Raw genomic sequence first — 24,172 nt, forward strand, 5'->3', positions numbered from 1 at the left:
ACATTTATGCCCAGGACTCTCAGTTCCTCATCTGTAGCTTGGCCCTCCTTTTCAAATTCCCAAATTTCTAATTACCTAAAAACTTCTGTACCTGAATTTCTTACAAGGACTTCAATATTAGCATAATTAATATTAAATTTGGCCTCCCTTTTTTTTTTGTTTTTGTTTTTTGAGACGGAGTCTTGCTCTGTCACTCAGGCTGGAGTGCAGTGGCGTGATCTCGGCTCACTGCAACCTCTGCCTGCCAGGTTCAAGCAATTCTCCTGCCTCAGCCTCTTGAGTACCTGAGACTACAGGTATGCGCCACCACGCCCAACTAATTTTTTGTATTTTTTGTAGAGACTGGGTTTCACCATGCTGGCCAGGCTGGTCTCGAACTCCTGACCTTGTGATCCACCAGACTCAGCCTCTCAAAGTGTTGGGATTACAGGCGTGAGCCACCGCGCCTGGCCTGGTCTCCCTTTAAAACTTGCTCTTCCACTATCTTCCCTGTTCTATTGCTGCCCACCCACTCACCCCTGCCAGAAACCAGGAGCTGTTATAGTCTTAATCTCCTTGTCACCCACATCCAACTCATTGTTGTGATGCCCACTCGTTATTTTCTAAGTGGGACTGTATTGGCAGCAACATCTGTACTTGGCAAAAATCCTCTTGAATTTTAAAAATGAATGAAGATGGGAATACAGTAGTAGCAATGTGTTTTATGACCCTATAGTTAATGCCTGAAGTATGTATTTAGAGTCTTGTTTGTGATTGGCTGCTCATTTGGGGAGAAGAGGGGTCTGATTTGAAATTGGATGTACCTGTGAGAGCCACCTATGGAGCCCCTTTTTTCTCTCCGTGTTTAGCCCTTTTCGTGTACAGCACATGGACCTGTCGAACTCGGTTATAGAAGTGTCCACCCTTCACGGCATACTGTCTCAGTGTTCCAAGTTGCAGAATCTAAGCCTGGAAGGCCTGCGGCTTTCGGATCCCATTGTGAAGTGAGTGGCAGGCAGAGTGTCACAAAGGCAATTGTTTTTATGTGTATGAATTTTTTCCCCTGTATATAACTGGGGTGCCCTTCTAGCCATATCGTGGATACAGAAAATATCTAGTGCAGTGCTCTGGCTTCTGCAAAACTTTTCAGGACTCATTGAAGCAACAAAAGCTTGAATGCTAACTATTTGCCAGGCCCTGTGCTAGGTTCTAGAGATACAAGAGTGAACAGTGCATGTGTGTTATTTGGGAAGAAAATGAATGCTCCAAAACTTTCCCCACACTGGTAGTGAATGCTGGTTAAGCTATAGTTTACCTTCTTGCAAGAGGAAACATCGAGCAAGACATGTCTGTTTCCTCTTGCAAGAAGGTAAACTATTTATGAGCAAGACAGATAATTACCATGCAGTGTGTTTATTAAATGTTTCGGTGAATATGTGGCAACACACGAGGAGCCGCCTTCTTAGAGGAGGTGACTCTTGAGTGTTGAAGATATCTAGGTAGGAGATCTCTAGGTAATAAGACAAAGCAACCAGTCTAGGTAGTTACGTAGTTGGAAGTTGCTGGAGCACAGGACTAAGGGAGAAGAGTGACAGGAGATGACGAGAGTCAGGGACTAGATTGTAATGGGCCCCTAAGCCTTGCTGTAAGAAGAATGGACTCTTCCATCAAGAGGGAAGCATGGGCCAGGTGCGGTGGCTCACACCTGTAATCCCAGCACTTTGGGAGGCTGAGGTGGGCGGATCACCTGAGGTCGGGAGTTTGAGACCAGCCTGGCCAACATGGTGAAATCCTGTCTCTACTAAAAATACAAAAATTAGCTGGATGTGGTGGCAGGCACCTGTAATCTCAGCTACTCAGCAGGCTGAGGCAGGAGAATTGCTTGAACCTGGGAGGCGGAGGTTGCCATGAGCTGAGACCACGACACTGCACTCCAGCCTAGGTGACAAGAGCAAAACTCCATCTGAAAAAAAAAAAAAAAAGGGAAGGATGGTGGAGAGAGTTGTTCTGAGAATGGAAGGAACACGTTAAGAGTTGAAATTTAGGAAATTAACTTGCCAGGTACCATGGAAGGTCCATCAAGGATAGAAGAAGCTAGAGTAGTTAAGGATACTGCTGTGTTCATTCAAGTGAGAAAAGATGAAGTCTGATATAAAACAGATAGCAGTAATAGCAGCTAATGTTTTGGGGCGTGTGTTATGTGCCAGATAGTGAATTTTGTAAATGCGTTTTCATTTAATTCTGATGGCAACCCCATGAAGCGTGATCTTACTTGTTTATAGATGTGGAAACTGAGACACAGGGACACTGAATAAGTCTTTTCCAGGGTCACACTGTTAGTAGGTGGCTGAACCAAGATGTGAACCTAGTGATATAATATTCCAGAATTCTTATTCTTAATCACTAAGTTGTACTAACACAGGGCATTTGGGGATGTATTAGAGAAAATGGCAAATGTGAGAGATGTATAATCAAAAGAACCTGGTGATTTTACAAGTAGAAGTTTGCAAGCTAATTCTAATTATGGGTGAAATGGATATATGTTTATTCCATTGTCTTTTTAGTTCAAAAAGTACGTTGATATTTTTGTGTATTTGCTTCATATTAAGTCTTTTATTACATTATATCATTTAATCTTGTTAATAACCCTACCAAGAAGGTGTGCTAATACCATTTCACAGATGAGTAAACTGAGGCAAATTATCCTGTTTTGATGTCTGAGAGATAGTGATATACATTTTAAACTCACTGACTCAAAGACCTGTGAGCTTAACTACACTTGCCTGCTTTCATCTAAATGTTGTTGATGAATAGAGTGTCTTATTGGTCTTTTTCTTCTGACGTTTTTCTCTTTTTCCAGTAATCTTGCACAAAACTCAAATTTAGTGCGACTTAACCTTTCTGGGTGTTCTGGATTCTCTGAATTTGCCCTGCAGACTTTGCTAAGCAGCTGTTCCAGGTATGAAAGATGTGAGACTTGATTATAGACTCTTATGTCAAATGTAAAATTATCCCTTACATCTGTATAAAATTGGATGAACTTTGAGCTTTTTGTAACTTTCCAGGCTCTTGATTTGGTGAATGCAAAATCTTTTGCCCTCCAAACTTTCTGTCCAAACTCAGGAGCCAAGTCAATTGAGTTTGCAAGCGATACTTGTATAGTGACCTCTTTTTTATTTGGAACTGTTAAAATAAGGGAAGTATAGTAGTGTCTATCAACAGTATGGTTGTAAGAAATCTGCTCGCACTTAACTGTACATTCAGGTTTTTTCCCCTATGGTATCTGCAGACCTAACTTACAATTTTTTATCAAATTTGGTGTTTTATAAATATAGACCATAAATTTTGGCAATTCTATTAACAATATCTTTCATAATCACGTCGGCACATAAAGAGTACAGAGTTACAGATATTGCTAAGTGAGGGGAATACATTCTTTTTGGAATACACAGTATTATGCATATGTGTGTTTTTAAAAAATATTCCTTGGTCTCCATGGTACAGCATTTGAATCTGTGTTTTGTTAATGGTCCATTTAAAATAGATTGCCTCTGGATATGAATGTTATCAGTGAGATCAAATGTGTAGCCCTATATTTAGTCAGCAGTGCCAGAAGTGGGGAGTGGGGATTAATGGTTGTATTTTGTCTCTGAAACCCTCGTTTTTGCTCAGTTAGCAGAAGCACAGTAAGATGAAGTGGCTTTTTGCAATGTCAGCATCTCTTTATTAGGAATCCTCAGTGCAATCCATCAATTGTGTAAAACATCCTGAGTAATTGTTCAGTCTGTGTTGAGTGGTCCATTTCCAGGAGGAGGCACATTCACTAAGGCCCTTCTGATCTGCTGGCAACTTTCAGGGGCAAACAGGGTATACTTAGGTGACTGAAGGTAGCTGCTGTTAGAGAAGCAGGTGTTCTGTGTATGAAATAAGGAATCAATGGCTTTGCATTTTCTTTGTTCGCAGTTTGAGGCAAACTCATTCCCGTGTGATGGTTTCAGATTTTCTTTATTACCCCTCTTTTGTGCAGACTGGATGAGCTGAACCTCTCCTGGTGCTTTGATTTCACTGAAAAGCATGTACAAGTGGCTGTTGCGCATGTGTCAGAGACCATCACCCAGTTGAATCTTAGCGGCTACAGAAAGAATCTCCAGAAATCAGGTTAGAGCTTCCAAGCCTGGACCACTGAGGCCTTCACAACATAATAGATGAGATTCATTGAGTTTCTCCTAATCGTTCGTCCACATAAGTTTTCTCATTTAATCCAGTGCATGTGTTAATCCCCTTTTTCAGATGAGGTAGCTGCTAATCAGAATGGTTAGGTGAAGGTAAACAACTGGGGAGCTAGAGCCAAGGTTTGAATTCAGGATCTAACAGTAGAAACCTTTACACTTGAAACAATGTATTTTTAAGCAGAAAAACTTTTAATCAACTAAATGATTAGGTAAAACCCCAACATAAAAATACATAAATGTAGCATTTAATTAGTATTAAGTAGAGGTTCTTCATTAGGGGCTATTTTGTCTGTATGGGGACATTTGTCAATGTCTGGAGACATTTTTTATTGTCACAGCTGTAGGAGTGCTGCTGGTCTCTCATGGGCGGAAGCCAGGATGCTGGTGGATGGTGTATAGGATGGAGAATAGCACGCACAATAATCTGGTCCAAACATCAGTTCCAAGGTTGAAAAACTGTATAAACTCTGTTAATAAGTTCATATTTATGACTTTTACTTTTTATTCAGTCCAAGAGGGCAACGAGGATTTTTAGATGAAAACAGGCATTAGAAGTCAAGGGTAGCAGGGAGCAGTCTTTAAAAACCTTAATATTCAGTTACACTTTATTTTACTTGTATGTTAATGAGAAAATCTTGATTTGCAAAGATAAGTGATTACAAATGGCAAGTTTTTTAAATGGCTTCACCGTCTCAGGCCAACATTCAGTTTGTGGGCTCTACAAAACCTAGTTAAACCAGCAACACACATCAACCGTATCTTGATGTTAGTACTAGCTTATTTGAGTGCGTTTTGTTTATTATAGTTTTTATTACTCTGAAAAAGATTTGAATCAAACATCTGCAGAATAGATCTTAAAATTTAAGAGTATAAAACTACTTCTCCAGGACAGACGTCCTTTGGTAAGATGTATAAAGCTATAGAAAACAATTGCTAGACTCTCATGAGTGGGTAGAGATTCGAGTCGTTCACCTGTGCAAGGACTCAAATTTGAACTACTGCCAATTACAAACACTTGCATTTTCAGACAAGGTGAACACTTTCTTTAGTAAGCCATAAAAGCAGCAATCATGTCTTCATTTCATACCACTCTCCCCACCCAGTATTTATAATTACTATTTTAAAACTGATCATAGCATTATACAGTCATTTAAAAAAAATGTAAATATAGAAAAACACAAAGGGAAGCAAATTATCAATAATCTTAACATCTTGCTAGGCTTTTTCCTGTACAAAAGCTGTTTTTTTTTTTAAATGGGACATAGTATATTAAATACTTCGTAATATGCTTTTTTTCCCCCTAGATAACCCCATTTTCAGTGACTACATGATGTCATCATCAGTGGCTATGTGATAGTCCATCAAATAGATATGGAATAATTTGTATTAAATCAATAACAATTTATGCCGTTGATCTTCTAATGGACATTCAGAATCTTCCCAGTTTTTCTCTCCTATAAACAATTTTATGAGTGACAGAGACAAATCTTTGGATGCATTTCTAAGGATGGATTCTTAAAAGTGGAATTGCTGGGTCCAGCATTAGGTACTATTCTCAAGTTTTGGATAGTTTCTGCCAAATTTTCCTCCAAGAAGTTTAAACTCCCACCACGAGCATTCTCTTGGTGTGAAATCCCATCACTCTTGGTTCTTCTCTGTTTGTCTGCAGGTGAAGGGAAGGCAGTACCTTGTTTATATTTCTTTCCCACATCTGGACCTTTCACTACTTTACTGAAAGATTTTCTGACATGAATCGAGGCTCTGGGTGCAAGGTTGAGAAACTGCTGTAGGCAAAGTGCTGTTGGTTTTGTCCAAGTTCGGCTTAAAACCTTTCCCTTTGTTCCTCCAAGAAAGAGAACAGAGAGCCTGTTTACCGAGTTTTGGCAGAAATAGTAGGTATTAAAATTCTGCTTGCTAGACGCATTCAGGACAGAGAGACAGAATATAAATTGAAGTGTTAGTTTTTTAATTATACAATAGGGATAAAAAGTTTTTAATGTCATTAACAATAGCACACACCATTTCATTATATATGAGATAATATGGATTTGGTTTTAGCTAATAGACTGCTACCAGATGGCCTGGGTTCAAATATCCACCCTGCCATTTACTGGGTAGACTTGAGCAAGTTGCTAAACTTGCCTGTTCGTTAGTTTTCTCAGCAGTAAAATGGAGATAAGCAGAACCCATCTCTTAGAGTTACAGGAAAGAATAAATTAGTTAAGACACGTACAGCATGTGGAACATTTCTTGCCACATGGTAAGAGTTCAATTAGTGTTGGCTGTTAGTACTGTTCCTTCCCCCACTACCCCCATCACTACCTTTCCATGGAGCAGTGGATGAAGCACAGAAACGTTTGGTCTTGGATTTGACCTTGACTTCTATAGCCGAAATCATCTCTCCTTTGAAGGAACGGGTTGGATTACATGGTTTCTAAGATCCCTTCTAGCTCAGGTTGGGTCTACTGTTTATGGTGAAATGAAGGGGACAGTGAAAAGGAAACCTTGGCAGTGACTACTGTCTACTAACTACTTCCTGCCCAGGGAGGACAGAGCTTAAGTGTGGGCCAGAGGAAACTAACCCACTTTATCCCCCAATGTTTGGTTCTTTCTCCAGTGGTGTCAAAGTATGATTGCATCTGATTTTGCTGATGGCTAGTTGGCTGGCTAGATAATAGGTCCCTCAAAATTTTATTGTGTACTTTTTTCATTTTTTGGTCATTTATTAAATATTTATTGAGCACGTACAGTGATCGAAGCTCTGTTCCAGACTCAGGAGATGTAGCCTTGAACAAAACAGAGAAAGTCACCCTTACGAAGATTACTTTCTAGTGGGGGAGCCAGAAAGTGAACATATTTCATAAATGTTATGAAAGGAGGTAAAAATGCAAAGACAAAAAGCAAAGCAGAGTAGCCAGATAGAATGTGGCAGAAAGAGGACTACTTTTAGATGGAATGGTTAAAGACAGGGCCTCTCTGAGGAGGCTGTACTGGACCCAGAGAACTGACTGAGTGAAGAAGGAATCCATATGCATATGTGAGAGAAGAACATTCAAGAACAAAGGACCAGCGAGTGCAAATACCTTGATATGGAGCCAGTGTGTGAGAGGGAGCAGGGAGAACAGTGAGAGGAGAAAGATGGCCAAGGGCTATCTAAGCCAAGGCAAAAACTTTGAATTTTTTCTAAGTGACATGGGATATGGGAAGCCATTGGAGTATTTCAAGCAGAGCAATGATATGACTGACTTCATTTTAAAAGATTCACGCTAGTGCTGTGTTAAGAAAAGGCTGTAGCGGGGAAGTATGAAGCAGGGAGACCAGTTAGGAGACTAGGGTGGTGACACTTAAGGTGGTAAGAAATGATCAGATTTGGGCACATTTTAAAAACCAACATCATGAGATTTGGTGACAGAATGAATGTGGGATGTGAGAAAAATGGTCCACTATGATTTCAGGGGTTTTGGCTGAAGCCACTGGATTCGTGAAATTATCACTTGCTGAGATGGGAAAGAGTTTAGGGGAGGAGGAAATTTGGGGGAGAAATTGAGTATTTGATTTTAGACATAAATTTAGAGGCCTATCTCATATCCAAACGGTATGTTGAGGAGGCAGTTGAAAATGCAAGTCCAGAATTTAGGGGAGGGGATATACTTGTGAGACGAAAAAACCCTCAAATGTTAATGAAGTTTGCCTGTTCTAAATAAGTAACATTTATTGATTCATTTTCTGATTGCCAAGTAGCTTACATGACTTTCTTCCAAATTCTGAAAAGTTGCCTGTAATCCCAACACCCTTGAATACTGTAGTTAACGTTTTGGATGTATTTCCTTCCAGCCTTTTTTTTTTTTTCTTTTCTCTCTTTCTTTCTGTGTATGTGTTTGCGTGTAAATGTGAGTTTGAGTGTGTTTTGGCCAAGCTGAAATTATAACGCATTGTATATATTTTGTTTACAAGCTATCCTAGTATTTTTTTTATGTATGAAATGTTATCAGCTTTTTCATAATGAGTAGCAGTGTATTTCATGGAATGGATGAGGTTAACATATTAAACTAACTGGAGGAGGGGCTAATATAACTGGTGCCACATTGAATATATTCATACACATCTATATTTTTCTAAAAGTGGAATTACTGGACCAAAAGTAAAGTGTATAATTCTCTGAATTATTTTTAAAAAAAATCCCTTCCTTCCTTCCCTCCCTCCCTCCCTCCCCTCCTTCCTTCCTTCCTTCCTTCCTTCCTTTCTTCCTTTCTCTTTCTTCCCTCTGTGGCCCCGGCTGGAGTAAACTTGGCTCGCTGCAGACCCTGCGTCCGGCTGCCGTGATTCTCCTGCCCTGGCCTGCGCGCTGCCTGGGATTGCCGCCGCCCGCCACCACCCCTCCCTGGTTTTTCTCCTTTGGCTGGAGGCGCGCTTTCGCCATGTCGGCCACGCTGGTTTCCAGCTCCTGACCTCCAGTGCTCTGCCCACCTCGGCCTCCCGAGGTGCTGGGACTGCAGACGGAGGCTCGCTCATTGGGTGCTCGGTGCTGCCCGGGCTGGAGTGCAGTGGCGTGGTCTTGGCTCGCTGCAGCCTCCGCCTCCCAGCCGCCTGCCTTGGCCTCCCAGGGTGCTGGGATTGCAGCCTCTGCCCTGCCGCCGCCCCGTCTGGGAGGTGGGGAGCGTCTCTGCCTGGCCGCCCATCCTCTGGGTTATGAGGAGCTCCTCTGCCCGGCCGCCCCGTCTGGGAGGTGAGGAGCGCCTCTGCCCAGCCGCCACCCCGTCTAGGAAGTGAGGAACGTCTCTGCGCGGCCGCCCATCGTCTGGGATGTGAGGAGCGCCTCTGTCCGGCCGCCCATCGTCTGGGAAGTGAGGAGCGCCTCTGCGCGGCCGCCCGTCTGGGAAGTGAGGAGCGCCTCTGCCCGGCCGCCCCTTCTGGGATGCGAGGAGCGCCTCTGCCCGGCCGCACCGTCTGGGAAGCGAGGAGCGCCTCTGCCCGGCCGCCCCGTCTGGGGAAGCGAGGAGTGCCTCTGCCCGGCCGCCCCTTCTGGGATGTGAGGAGCGCCTCTCCCCGGCCGCCCCTTCTGGGATGTGAGGAGCGCCTCTGCCCGGCCGCCCCTTCTGGGATGTGAGGAGCGCCTCTGCCCGGCCGCCCCTTCTGGGAAGCGAGGAGCGCCTCTGTCCGGCCGCCCCTTCTGGGATGTGAGGAGCGTCTCTGCCCGGCCGCCCTGTCTGGGAGGTCTACCACAGAGGCCAGAAGCAATGTGGGGGCTGGATGTGGTGGCTCACGCCTGTAGTCCCAGTACTCTGGGAGGCTGAGGCGGGTTGATCACTTGAGGCTAGGAGCTGGAGACCAGCCTGGCCAACATGGCGAAACATATGAAAAATACAACTGTCAAACCAACCAACGAACCAAGCGACAACAAAACAGGTCTACCCTGGAGTCATACTCTAATTTTTTCTATTTTCCTCCCTTTCTGATCCTTTATCCCACTTTCTTTTTCTTCCTCTTCCTTCTCCTTCTTCTTTGTCAAATAGAGGATTGAGTTATTATCATTGATCCAAAAAAAAAAAAATCAGTTCACTATCCAAAAAAAGCAGTTCAGGGTTCAGGCTCCTGAAAGCCTGCAAATAAAATTAAATATCTACCTGTGGTACATGGAAGACCTACTTTATGATAGACCTACTTTATAATAGAATTTTTTTTTCACTTCATGGCTGAGAAGAAATATTTCTAATTTTATTTGATATTTTTTGCTCCTTTTTATTATCTTGGTATTTTGCAATGTAGATTTGTTCATGTTCATTGCTTATTTTTGATTTATCTTTTTTTCTCTTTATGTAAGATTAACTCGTTGTTTAATATATGTTGAAAACATTCCCAGTTTTCTGATACTTTTTAAATTGTTTTGTTTTAATATGGTAGAGTTTTAAAATTTATGTAGTAAATTCAGGTGTTCCCTAAGTTTTCTTTTATGTTTAGAAATACCTTATCCCAAGATTCAATTAAATAATTACCCTGAATTATTTATTTAGTAATTTTTAATATTTAATATATTATTATCCTAAATACAAAAATAATATTTTTGTATTTAGAACTTATTATGTGGAATGTATTTAAATATGTTACTTGAGTTGGAGAAATATTTTTTTCCAGTTGTAGTAGCAATATTTCTTTTTACTGATCCATTATTTCTCTTGTTGATCTGAGGTGCTACCTTTGTAATATATTGTTTGCTTATATATATACTGGTGTTTAATTTTACTTTTTGCTATTGTGAATGGGATTTTTTTCCCTATTATTTTTCCAGCCTGCTACTGCTGATACATGGATAAGCTAAAGATTGTCATTTACACAGTTTTCTTTTTCGGATGATTCTCTTGGGCTTTTTGGGTAGAAAATTTTATGTTCCAAGATAATTATTTTTTCTTTCTAATAGTGTGTGGTTCTAATTGCATTGCCCTGAACTTCCAGCATGATGTTCGATGATAGTAGTGATAACAGATATCCTTGTCTTGTTCCTCATTTAATAGTGACCATCATGTTTTTTTGCTTTTCCTAGATCTCTCTACTTTAGTTAGAAGATGCCCCAATCTTGTCCATCTAGACTTAAGGTATTTTTTTATTTATTTTAGATCAAAAGTTGAAAAATCTTGATTTCTCATTAAATTGGGAAAGGATCACAATGTTGAATTGAAGCAACTAAACAGTAGGTTATTTCTGTCTTCTTTATCTAGGATCAATGTGTGATTTTTCAATATCTTTTTTTCTGCCTTCTTACAGTGATAGTGTCATGCTAAAGAATGACTGCTTTCAGGAATTTTTCCAGCTCAACTACCTCCAACACCTATCACTCAGTCGGTGCTATGATATAATACCTGAAACTTTACTGTAAGTATGTCTTGTTTTTAATGCTTAATAGAAAGCAGGAAACAACAGAGATGCCCCTTGGTGTGAAAATCCATTTTTATTAATAGACATATGAAACCAAAACATTAGTAATGAGTATACCACAGACTGGCTATGAAAGACCAGCAGAGTATTGCTTAAACTGGTGAAATTGAGTTGATCCAGATTGTTCACTAAACATTTATTGTTTAGCTGTAAGCAGTTTTAATTACTAGCTTGCTGTCTTAGTATCTATGAGAAGACTTAGCAGAGAAGCAGAAGATAACCTTTTCCTCCAGGAAACTTGAAGTATAATTGGGAAGGCAGACCCAATGTGGGTTAGTGTCTTTTTTTTTTTTTCTTTCCAAATTTTTCGGATTAACTCCAGTTGATTCCAAAAGCTTTCATCTGGGCTTAAAGTTCTGTATCTTCTAGTGATGTAAGTCCTGGATAGTGAAGAAATTGGAAAGATATAAGCCTGTAGATGGTATGTATTGTAAGTCTGATGCTGTTTTTGAACAGGGGCGTGTTAAGGCTTACTCAGAACTGATGGTGAGTTGGTGGCTGACCTGGATCTAAATCCTAGGTCTCCTGGATAGAGGCAAAATAGTCACTATGTAATCTAATAGTTTATACAAGGATTAGTTTTACCTGCTCAGCAACTTCCACAAAATCAAGGGAGTGCAAGAAAGAAGCAGCCTGGTCCATCTTTCCTTTGGGAAACGCCATACCCAACTCATCCTAAAAATCATATCTTGTTTTAAAAGGTTTTCTGTATTTCATTCCAAAGGACTGGAAAAGTCTCCCTAATGGCAAATGTACATGTGTAGCAGTTTTATTGAAAACCACAAGAGGTCAGTATCTTAGAGTTGATCAGGTGCCCAACATGTCTTGAATGCGGCTGCTGGACTCATTTATGTAGCTCATGAACTAAAGGTTAATTTAGCTTCCAGCTCCTAGGTAGGAAGGGTGGTGAATTTGAAAAAGAACTTTAGTCCTCAGAATCATAGTTTGAATCTTTTAAGTTAGTTTCAAGAATTAATGAATAAATCAGATACTTCAGCTACACAGAGTTAACTAGTAGAATTAGGAAATCTGGCAGTTACGCATTTTAATTAATCATTTTTTAATTAATCTTGGGGTTCAGGGTCTGAGCTGGTATCTCATTTGGGAAAGGACTGCCTAAAATAGGATGGCAGGATTTACTTTCCTGGCTCTCAAATGTTGGGGTTTAAATTCATGTGCATGAAACTCTTATTAAAATCCCTGCCCTCTCTATTTTCTAGCATCCAGAACTCCTAGGAGCTTCTAGCGTCTACCCAAAAAGGCTTCTCTGTCATCCATTCTTTCCTGTCCTTGCCATCTGGCCTCCTGCTTCTTTGCCTGTGCAGCCCCCTGGGGAGTGTGGTGATCATTCTTTTCGGGTTGCTTTTCTCAAGAGAATCTATCCATGTGTCTTGCTTTTGTTCCTTCTCTGCAGAAAGAAAGAAGCTAAGCAGGTAATGACCCAAATGCTTTTTCTCAAGCAGAGGCAAGGGGAAGGCTGAGAGCTCTTCATTTTAATATTTTTCTCCAGTGGGATAATAGTAATTGCCATACCTGCATAATAATCACATGGTAATACCTGGAGGCAGTGTGAATTGATGGTTACAAACACAGGCCTGAAGTCGCAGACCTATTGTGAACCTTCACTGTATTATTATTTCTTATTTGTACAAATATTATGAAATAAGACAAACAGGGGCATTAGGAGTTTAGTTACAAGTCAGACCACTAGAATAGAGAAGAAGAAAGATCCTGTCCTTGAACATTAAGGTAAAAGAGTATATTTCTTTAGGTATTGTGTAAATACTATACTGATTTGCCTTGTGAATCCTTTAAGATGAGTTTGTTGGCACCTTATGCTTAAAAGTTTCTCAATATAAAATGAGAATTAGAATGACTCTAATTTCAATCATTTTGGCAGCCGATATATATTTGAGGTTTATAATAAAAATTCCAGGATGTTTCCATAATAATTTCCAGAGAGCCATCTTTGCTAAAGAACTTAAGGCTATTTATTTCTCAGAAGTGGGAAAATACAATTTGAATGTCTTTCTTCTGTAATATTTTAAAATACTTGAGAAACTATAACGTTTTCTTCCCCAGGACCTATTCCCATTATATTTATTCCCTTACTTCTTAATTGGTCTTCTTCTCTATGTCTAAACTTCCTTCTAATTCTTCCCTATTTCTCATTCAAGTAAGAAACCCAAGCTGGAGATAGTAAACTAATCTAAGATAAGACTAAAAATCTTCCGTGGTAGGAGCATTTGTAGTTGAGGCATTTAAGATTTTTATAAGGAAAACAGGATTATTGTATAGATAAGGTAAGGAGCAATCCTGTGAAAGAGTTCATAAATATCTTTTATTTTCTAAAATTCAATATACATAAGACATTGGTGTCATTTTACACTTCTTACATTAGAAATAATGGCTCTTGAACTACTTATTTCTATTTGCTCTCCCTTAGTTTGCTCTTCAGTCTCTTCCACTGTAGTTTTTAAAAGACGCTTGCAAATTTTTTATTCTCAGTGGTAGGTAATGCACATACCAGGAGGCTTTTTTTTTTTTTTTTTTTTTTTTTTTTTTTGTCTCCTTAAAATTTTAGAGACTTTCTGGATTTTTGACTTGGAACTGGTTCTTCATCCATCATCTTATCTTATATAAGCCCCTTATATATAACACCCAAGTGTGTTCTGAGAGTCTGGTCTTAATTTCTTTCCTCACCAAATCTCTTTCCCAATGCTGCTGCAAAAACATGTCCTCCTCTGCCATCTGCCATTCCTCCTTTTCTTCCTCCACCTACGGTTTCTTCCCCTAAATATTCTCCGGTGCAGAATGGCTCACCATTTGGCTAATTTGGATATACCAGAACCAGAATTCTCATAGTAATTGCAACGTTTCTCAAGTTTCACATGAGGGATTCAAAGTTGGAGCTGGATTGCTGTCATCATAAGTGATTAAGTATAAGTATCTGTGTATTGTGATCTTACTTTGACAGTGTTTCTACATTCCAGAAAGCAGTTTACTTAATGACAGCAATTTGATTTTTCTGATTTTCTTTGGCTATATACCTTTAGATCTTATTGTCCCCTTGTGAACAAGCGTATTTATTTCACTTGGATGGTGTTTTATTTTATAAATTAGCCTTCATCTTGTACTCAGCTACATATATTAAACATTTGTGGGGTTTAAGACACCTTGTGGAATGTAGAATAAATACATTTAGGGGAGTAGTGGAAGACTGGAAGAGCAGGTTAAACACGGAAGGTCTTCAGACTAGCTGAACAGCCTGGGTTCTGTAAAGACAAGGGAAGCATCAAAGGTTTTGGAGCAGATGAATGACTAACATGAGCTAGGCTTTAGGAGTATGCCTTGGAAATCGGTATATACAATAGGCTAGAAGGAAGACAGTTATAAGGAAAGTTTGGGGCTTTTTAAAAGTAATTATTGACAATGTGAAAATATAAAGGATGTTTCTGACCTTAGGTCATTGATGTGCTCATTGATCTGTAGTAGGATTTTGTTGAAATTCCAAAATAAATGTTCCCTTTCCTGAGACTTTGTACTGTGTGTCCCAACCTTGAGCAAATACAGATCAGAGAGATGAATTTCTAGGCACGTAGATCTGAGTTAAGAAGAAAAAAATCATTACCAACACCAAACAGTATTTACTTTGGAAAAACAGAATTTGTGAAACAGAATTTGAGAAACAGAATTTGTGAAACAGAATTTGAGAAACAGAATTTGTGAAACAGAATTTCACTGTTAACAAGGTTGAATTTCATCTAATGTGAAATACCTAAAGGGACTGGCTTATCTATGCAGAAAAAAAATGGTAATACGTAGGGAGGTAAGATGGTTATTGCCTCCTATAAAGGGTATGATTTTTCACCCATTTTCTCCACCTGTACCCAACTACATAACCCTATCTAAAATATCTTAAGGAAGTCAGTGGTAGTTTTCATCACACATAATGGACTTGTTGACTATGAACCATTATTAAGAAGTTCATCAATCCTGACAACATCTCCCTTTGAGAGATGAGCCTAGTTCAGGTAAAAGTCAAGTTCATATCCTTAATTTGCATGTAACCTGTGGTGGTTCCAACTGGTGCCGCAGTAAAACATTTGCTTTTACCATCACTTGCTTGCTAGTTTCTTCTCACAACACAGTAACCCCATTCAGATCACTGTATAAATCACAATTGGAGAAAGGAAGCAAATATGATTGGATTCTTAAATAAACCTGAGTTTCTAAGGTTATTAGGAACCTCATTCAATAAAATGCAGCAGTGCGTTTCCTAATGACATGTTGCTCAAGCTATATGGTCTGTGCTTTCCAGTTTAATTTGCTATTTTCTCAAATCATTTATTGTAAATTATATTTTCAGACTGCATTTTGTAGATGACACAAATTGTAAAATTTGGGTCATATAACTCTAGTCAAACAGTTTCCATAGATACTGCTATTCTGAAAGTCTTTTTCTTCCTTTCCAGTGAACTTGGAGAAATTCCCACACTGAAAACACTACAAGTTTTTGGAATCGTGCCAGATGGTACCCTTCAACTGTTAAAGGAAGCCCTTCCTCATCTACAGATTAATTGCTCCCATTTCACCACCATTGCCAGGCCAACTATTGGCAACAAAAAGAACCAGGAGATATGGGGCATCAAATGCCGACTGACACTGCAAAAGCCCAGTTGTCTATGAAGTATTTATTGCAGGATGGTGTCTCTTCTTTAGAACAGGGAAAATAGGCAGGAAGCCCAATCGCTGGAGTACTTAGCTAGTTTTATTCTTGGTTTTCCCTTTGCCTTCATTCTGCGAGTATACTAGGGAGCCATTTGAGAGGGAAAACTATGAAATCTTGCTTTTTGAAATGATTCTAAAAGCTTCTATCACTGCTTTGCTCTTAAGAGCCAAAGTTGTAGGCCTTTTGAAATTTTGGGAGAGTGAGCCTAAAATTTCAAGATACCTTAAAGAGCAAAATTTGAGCCACCTCTTCCAAGTGCCCTTCTTACTAAGTCTATTCGGAATCAAGCTTAAAAATTACCACCAGCGAACAATCTTCATAGCCCATATAACTTTTATCTATTTAATTTTATAGTATTGCTTTATAAGACAGCTTAGAAGAACAAATAAGCTATTTGTATTATGAGCTGAACAAAAAAGAGAATCATAGGATAGTAGCGTCTGAGGCCATCTTTTCTAGGAATAGGAAAGAGAAAAATGCATTTTAATTTTGCCTTTAGATTTGAAATTAGGTTAATAGAAATAAGTAACCCCATGTAATTCACCTTAAAACTTACAAAAGACCAAACATTACAAAACCCAGAGGTACAGAATCAGTATAGGATTTGAAGGCCCAGCAGACAGTTTTCTATGACAGGTTAATTTGAAGTATCCTGTAATGTTCATTAAGTTACTGTGTTTCCAGAATCTAAATTAGATGAGAAATATAATTGTGGTTTTCTAACTTGATAATCAAATTATGTTAACATGGGTCCTTTAGCTTTTAAAATGACTTGCTTTGTTTTAGAAAGGTGGTATTAATGCACTCTCTGTTCTTGAAAATTTGGGTGGAAGAATTCTGAAGTTGCCTGCTGTTTAGCGCTGAGGTTCTTAAGGTTACTTTTATATTACTCTGGAATCAAGTATTTTAAATTGTCTTTTTTTTTAATGATCTCTCAGCAATAATTGTTTGAAACTATCCATTTATAAGGTTATCAGACCTACAGTTCCCTAAGAGGAACTGCATGTTCTCTTCAATCAGAAATATGCAATAGAAGCAGGTATATGTTCCATGCAGTTTCAGTGGTAAGCATTACTTATACCTACATAAGAGTTAAAATCCAGATGTGGGACCTTTTAATGCCATCAGTGACATATATATATTTTTAAACTGGTACAGAGAAGTGAAAAGATTAAATTCTACTTCAATTTTTTTTTTTTGAGACGGAGTCTCACTCTGTCACCCAGGCTGGAGTACAGTGGCGCGATCTCAGCTCACTGCAAGCTCCGCCTCCCAGGTCCACGTCATTCTCCTGCCTCAGCCTCCCGACTAGCTGGGACTACAGGCATCCGCCACCACGACCGGCTAATTTTTTTGTATTTTTAGTAGAGACGGGGTTTCACCGTGTTAGCCAGGATGGTCTCGATCTCCTGACCTCATGATCCGCCCGGCTCGGCCTCCCAAAGTGCTGGGATTACAGGCGTAAGCCACCACGCCCAGCCAAATTCTACTTCTTAAAAATCACAAAAACTTATTTAAATTGATGACTTGTTCGTATGTTCAAAATGTAATGACAAAAAAAGCCAACACCCGTCATTTGTATTAACTGTTTTTTTTTAATCAAAAATTGTTAATGTTAGAAACATAGTATGAAGTGCCTTTATCTGCTTAGACCTAAGGAAGATTTTAAAGTTGGGTTGCACAGGAAATGATGATGCTTCAATTTCTTAGTAGTTAAAAAGTGCTAAATACTACTTGAAATTATTGTTTACAGATTAGTGACAAGAACTGGGGTTAGGATCCGGTTGGACTCTGACATCCGGATGCCCTCAAACATACAGAACTTCCAAACTCAAGTCCAGCCATAAGCTATTTTGCCAACATGTCAGAGTAATCTGTATTTTTGTATGTGATTTCTACTTTTATAGACTTGTTTTAAAACAATAAAACACATTTTTATAAAAATGAGTACTTAAGCTAAGTTGTATTCCTTTTTTCTTTCTCTTTTTTTAAGTGCTGTGGTTAAAATTTGAAAGCATTTAGTGTTGTATGCCATTTGGCTTAGATACCTCTAAATAAGAATCTTCAAAACAGAGCCCTGAGATGGTCCTTTTTGACCCATCTACTTCATATGCTTTATACATTAAAAAAAAAAAAAAAGTTTATAATGACTTTTTAAAAGGGGCTAATACAGGCTTGTTATCTTTTTTTTAATTATACTTTAAGTTCTAGGGTACATGTGCACAACATGCAGGTTTGTTACATATGTATACATGTGCCATATTGGTGTGCTGCACCCATTAACTCATCATTTACATTAGGTATATCTCCTAATGCTATCCCTCCCCTCTCCCCCCACCCCATGACAGGCCCTGGTGTGTGATGTTCCCCTTCCTGTGTCCAGGTGTTCTCATTGTTCAATTCCCACCTACGAGTGAGAACATACAGTGTTTGCTTTTTTGTCCTTACAATAGTTTGCTGAGAATGATGGTTTCCAGCTTCATCCATGTCCCTACAAAGGACATGAACTCGTCATTTTTTATGGCTGCATAGTATTCCATGGTGTATATGTGCCACATTTTCTTAATCCAGTCTATCGTTGTCGAACATTTGGGTTGGTTCCAAGTCTTTGCTATTGTGAATAGTGTTGCAATAAACATACGTGTGCATGTGTCTTTATAGCAACATGATTTATAATCCTTTGGGTATATACCCAGTAATGGGATGGCTGGGTCAAATGGTGTTTCTAGTTCTAGATCCTTGAGGAATCGCCACACTGACTTCCACAATGGTTGAAACAGTTTACAGTCCCACCAACAGTATAAAAGTGTTCCTATTTTTCCACATCCTCTCCAGTACCTGTTGTTTCTTGACTTTTTAATGATCGCCATTCTAACTGGTGTGAGATGGTATCTCATTGTGGTTTTGATTTGCATTTCTCTGATGGCCAGTGATGATGACCATTTTTCTTGTGTCTCTTGGCTGCATAAATGTCTTCTTTTGAGAAGTGTCTGTTCATATCCTTTGCCCGCTTTTTGATGGGGTTCTTTTCTTCTTGTAAATTTGTTTGAGTTCTTTGTAGATTCTGGATATTAGCCCTTTGTCAGATGAGTAGATTCCAAAAATTTTCTCCCATAGTGTAGGTTGCCTGTTCACTCTGATGGTAGTTTCTTTTGCTGTGCAGAAGCTCTTTAGTTTAATGAGATCCCATTTGTCAATTTTGGCTTTTGTTGCCATTGCTTTTGGTGTTTTAGACACGAAGTCCTTGCCCATGCCTATGTCCTGAATGGTATTGCCTAGGTTTTCTTCTAGGGTTATTATGGTTTTAGGTCTAACATTTAAGTCTTTAATTCATCTTGAATTAATTTTTGTATAAGGTATAAGGAAGGGATCCAGTTTCAGCTTTCTACATATGGCTAGCCAGTTTTCCCAGCACCATTTATTAAATAGGGAATCCTTTCCCCATTTCTTGTTTCTGTCAGGTTTGTCAAAGATCAGATGGTTATACATGTGTGGTATTATTTCTGAGGGCTCTGTTCTGTTCCATTGGTCTATATCTCTGTTTTGGTACCAGTACCATGCTGTTTTGGTTACTGTAGTCTTGTGTAGTTTGAAGTCAGGTAGCGTGATGCCTCCAGCTTTGTTCTTTTTGCTTAGGATTGTCTTGGCAATACGGGCTCTGTTTTGGTTCCATATGAACTTTAAAATAGTTTTTTCCAATTCTGTGAAGAAAGTCATTGCTAGCTTGATGGGGATGGCATTAAATCTATAAATTACCTTGGGCAGTATGGCCATTTTCACGATATTGATTCTTCCTATCCATGAGCATGGGATGTTCTTCCATTTGTTTGTGTCCTCTTTTATTTCGTTGAGCAGTGGTTTGTAGTTCTCCTTGAAGAGGTCCTTCACATCCCTTGTAAGTTGGATTCCTAGGTATTTTATTCTCTTTGAAGCAATTGTGAATGGGAGTTCACTCATGATTTGACTCTTTGTGTGTCTGTTATTGGTGTATAAGAATGCTTGTGATTTTTGCACATTGATTTTGTATCCTGAGACTTTGCTGAAGTTACTTATCAGCTTAAGGAGATTTGGGGCTGAGACGATGGGGTTTTCTAAATATACAATCATGTCATCTGCAAAAAGGGACAATTTGACTTCCTCTTTTCCTAATTGAATATGCTTTATTTCTTTCTACTTCCTGATTGCCCTGGCCAGAACTTCCAACACTATGTTGAATAGGAGTGGTGAGAGAGGGCATTCCTGTCTTGTGCCAGTTTTCAAAGGGAATGCTTCCAGTTTTTGCCCATTCAGTATGATATTGGCTGTGGGTTTCTCATAAATAGCTCTTACTATTTTGAGATACGCCCAATCAATACCCTATTGAGTTTTTAGCATGAAGGGCTGTTGAATTTTGTCAAAGGCCTTTTCTGCATCTATTGAGATAATCATGTGGTTTTTGTCTTTGGTGTTGTTTATATGCTGGATTACATTTATTGATTTGCATATTTTGAACCAGCCTTGCATCCCAGGGATGAGGCCCACTTGATCATGGTGGATAAGCTTTTTGATGTGCTGCTGGATTCAGTTTGCCAATATTTTATTGAGGATTTTTGCATCGGTATTCATCAGGGATATTGGTCTAAAGTTCTCTTTTTTTTGTTGTGTCTCTGCCAGGCTTTGGTATCAGGATGATGCTGGCCTCATAAAATGAGTTAGGGAGGATTCCCTCTTTTTCTATTGATTGGAATAGTTTCAGATGGAATGGTACCAGCTCCTCCTTGTACCTCTAGTAGAATTTGGCTGTAAATCTATCTGGTCTTGGACTTTTTTTGGTTGGTAGGCTATTAATTATTGCCTCAATTTCAGAGCCTGCTATTGGTCTGTTCAGGGATTCAAGTTCTTCTCGTTTAGTCTTGGGAGGGTGTATGTGTTGAGGAATTTATCCATTTCTTCTAGATGTTCTAGTTTATTTGCATAGAGGTGTTTATAGTATTCTCTGATGGTAGTTTGTATTTCTGTGGGATCAGTGGTGATATCCTCTTTATCATTTTTTATTGCGTTTATTTGATTCTTCTCTCTTTTCTTCTTTGTTAGTCTTGCTAGTGGTCTATCAATTTTGTTGATCTTTTCAAAAAAGCCAGCTCCTGGATTCATTGATTTTTTGAAGGGTTTTTTGTGTCTCTATCTCCTTCAATTCTGCTCTGATCTTAGTTATTTCTTGCTTTCTGGTAGCTTTTGAATGTTTGCTCTTGCTTCTCTAGTTCTTTCAATTGTGATGTTAAGGTATCAATTTTAGATCTTTCCTGCTTTCTCTTGTGGGCATTTAGTGCTATAAATTTCCCTCTACACACTGCTGTAAATGTACCAGAGATTCTGATATGTTGTGTCTTTGTTCTTATTCATTTCAAAGAATATCTTTATTTCTGCCTTCATTTCGTTATGTACCCAGTAGTCATTCAGGAGCAGGTTGTTCAATTTCCATGTAGTTGAGCAGTTTTGAGTGAGTTTCTTAATCCTGAGTTCTAGTTTGATTGCACTGTGGTCTGAGAGACAGTTTGTTATAATTTCTGTTCTTTTACATTTGCTGAGGAGTGCTTTACTTCCAACTATGTGGTCAATTTTGGAATACGTGCAATGTGGTGCTGAGAAGAATGTATATTCTGTTGATTTGGGGTGGAGAGTTCTGTAGATGTCTATTAGGTCCACTTGGTGCAGAGCTGAGTTCAATTCCTGGATATCCTTGTTAACTTTCTGTCTCATTGATCTGTCTAATGTTGACAGTGGGGTGTTAAAGTCTCCCATTATTATTGTGTGGGAGTCTAAGTCTCTTTGTAGGTCTCTAAGGACTTCCTTTATGAATCTGGGTGCTCCTGTATTGGGTGCATATATATTTATGATAGTTAGCTCTTCTTGTTGAATTGATCCCTTTACCATTGTATAATGGCCTTGTCTCTTTTGATCTTTGTTGGTGTAAAGTCTGTTTTATCAGAGACTAGGATTGCAACACCTGCCTTTTTTTGTTTTCCATTTGCTTGGTAGCTCTTCCTGCATCCCTTTATTTTGAGCCTATGTGTGTCTCTGCACGTGAGATGGGTCTCCTAAATACAGCACACTGATGGGTCTTGACTCTTTATCCAATTTGCCAGTCCGTGTCTTTTAATTGGAGCATTTAGTCCATTTACATGTAAGGTTAATATTGTTATGTGTGAATTTGATCCTGTCATTATGATGTTAGCTGGTTATTTTGCTCATTAGTTGATGCAATTTCTTTCTATCATTGATGGTCTTTACAATTTGGCATGTTTTTGCAGTGGCTGGTAGCGGTTGTTCCTTTCCATGTTTAGTGTTTCCTTTAGGAGCTCTTTTAGGGCAGGCCTGGTGGTGAGAAAAATCTCTCAGCATTTGCTTGTCTGTAAAGGATTTTATTTCTCCTTCACTTATGAAGCTTACTTTGGCTGGATATGAGATTCTGGGTTGAAAATTATTTTCTTTAAGAATGTTGAATATTGGCCCCCACTCTCTTCTGGCTTGTAGAGTTTCTGCCGAGAGATCCACTGTTAGTCTAATGGGCTTCCCTTTGTGGGTAACCTGACCTTTCTCTCTGGCTCCCCTTAACATTTTTTCCTTCATTTCAACCTTGGTGAATCTGACAATTATGTGCCTTCGGGTTGCTCTTCTCGAGGAGTATCTTTGTGGTGTTCTCTGTATTTCCTAAATTTGAATGTTGGCCTGCCTTTCTCAGTTGGGGAAGTTCTCCTGGATAATATCCAGCAGTGTTTTCCAACTTGGTTCCGTTCTCCCGGTCACTTTCAGGTACACCAATCATACATAGATTTGGTCTTTTCACATAGTCCTATATTTCTTGGAGGCTTTGTTTTTACTCTTATTTCTCTAAACTTCTCTATTCATTCATTTGATCTTCAATCACTGATACCCTTTCTTCCAGTTGATCGAATTGGCTACTGAAGCTTGTGCATTCGTCATGTCGTTCTCGTGCTGTGGTTTTCAGCTCCATCAGGTCATTTAAGGACTTCTCTGCATTGGTTATTCTAGTTATCCATTCGTCTAATCTTTTTTCAAGGTTTTTAGCTTCTTTGCCGTGGTTCAAACTTCTTCCTTTAGCTCGGAGAAGTTTGATCGTCTGAAGCCTTCTTCTCTCAACTTGTCAAAGTCTTTCTCCATCCAGCTTTGTTCCATTGCTGTTGAGGAGCTTTGTTCCTTTGGAGGGGGAGAGGTGCTCTGATTTTTAGAATTTTCAGCTTTTCTGCTGTTTTTTCCCCATCTTTGTGGTTTTATCTACCTTTGATCTTTGATGATGGTGATGTACAGATGGGTTTTTGGTATGGATGTCCTTTCTGTTAGTTTTCCTTCTAACAGTCAGGACCCTCAGCTGCAGGTCTGTTGGAGTTTGCTGGAGGTCCACTCCAGATGCTGTTTGCCTGGGTATCAGCAGCAGAGGCTGCAGAACAGCGAATATCGCGAACAGCAAATGTTGCTGCCTGATCGTTCCTCTAGAAGTTTCGTCTCAGAGGGGTACCTGGCCGTGTGAGGTGTCAGTCTGCCCCTACTGGGGTGTGCCTCCCAGTTAGGCTACTCAGGGGTCAGGGACCCACTTGAGGAGGCATTCTGTCCAATCTCAGATCTCAAACTCCGTGCTGGGAGAACCACTACTCTCTTCAAAGCTGTCAGACAGGGACATTTAAGTCTGCAGAGGTTTCTGCTGCCTTTTGTTTGGCTATGCCCTGCCCCCAGAGGTGGAGTCTACAGAGGCAGGCATGCCTCCTTGAGCTGCAGTGGGCTCCACCCAGTTTGAGCTTCCTGGCTGCTTTGTTTACCCACTCAAGCCTCAGCAATGGCAGGCGCCCTTCCCCCAGCCTTGCTGCCGCCTTGCAGTTCGATCTCAGACTGCTGTGCTAGCAATGAGCAAGGTTCCGTGGGCATGGGACCCTCTAAGCCAGGCGTGGGATATAATCTCCCGGTGTGCCATTTGTTAACACCATTGGAAAAGCACAGTATTAGGGTGGGAATGGCCTGATTTTCCAGGTGCCATCTGTCACAGCTTCCCTTAATTCCCTCACCCCTCGCGCTTCCCACATGAGGCGGTGCCTCACCCTGCTTCAGCTCATGCTTCGTGGGCTGCACCCACTGTCCTGCGCCCACTGTCTGACACCCCCAGTGACATGAACCCGGTACCCCAGTTGGAAATGGAGAAATCACCCGTATTCTGTGTTGCTCACGCTGGGAGCTACATGTAGACTGGAGCTGTTCGTATTTGGCTATCTTGGAACCACCTCGCCAGGCTTGTTATCCTTAAAGTGCT

General features: G+C 39.8%; 1 protein-coding gene across 4 annotated transcripts in view; it reads left to right on the plus strand.

The window, feature by feature from the left end:
- Nucleotides 1-24,172, plus strand: part of SKP2 (S-phase kinase associated protein 2) — a 41,907-nt gene that overhangs the window by 15,592 nt on the left and 2,143 nt on the right. For 2 of the 4 annotated variants that reach the window (XM_003274351.4, XM_030813967.1), the window contains 6 exons: nucleotides 849-983; nucleotides 2,840-2,938; nucleotides 4,007-4,137; nucleotides 10,750-10,801; nucleotides 10,971-11,078; nucleotides 15,617-17,828. In XM_003274351.4, coding sequence (XP_003274399.1) covers nucleotides 849-983; nucleotides 2,840-2,938; nucleotides 4,007-4,137; nucleotides 10,750-10,801; nucleotides 10,971-11,078; nucleotides 15,617-15,830 — 739 coding nt within the window. In that variant the 3' untranslated portion in view covers nucleotides 15,831-17,828. Of the gene's footprint in view, nucleotides 1-848; nucleotides 984-2,839; nucleotides 2,939-4,006; nucleotides 4,138-10,749; nucleotides 10,802-10,970; nucleotides 11,079-12,361; nucleotides 12,575-15,616; nucleotides 17,829-24,172 lie in introns of those variants that run through there. The other 2 variants (XR_004030417.1, XR_004030416.1) reach the window with 2 other exon arrangements.

The sequence above is a fragment of the Nomascus leucogenys genome, chromosome 6, assembly GCF_006542625.1.
Source record: "Nomascus leucogenys isolate Asia chromosome 6, Asia_NLE_v1, whole genome shotgun sequence".
Taxonomy (NCBI): domain Eukaryota; kingdom Metazoa; phylum Chordata; class Mammalia; order Primates; family Hylobatidae; genus Nomascus; species Nomascus leucogenys.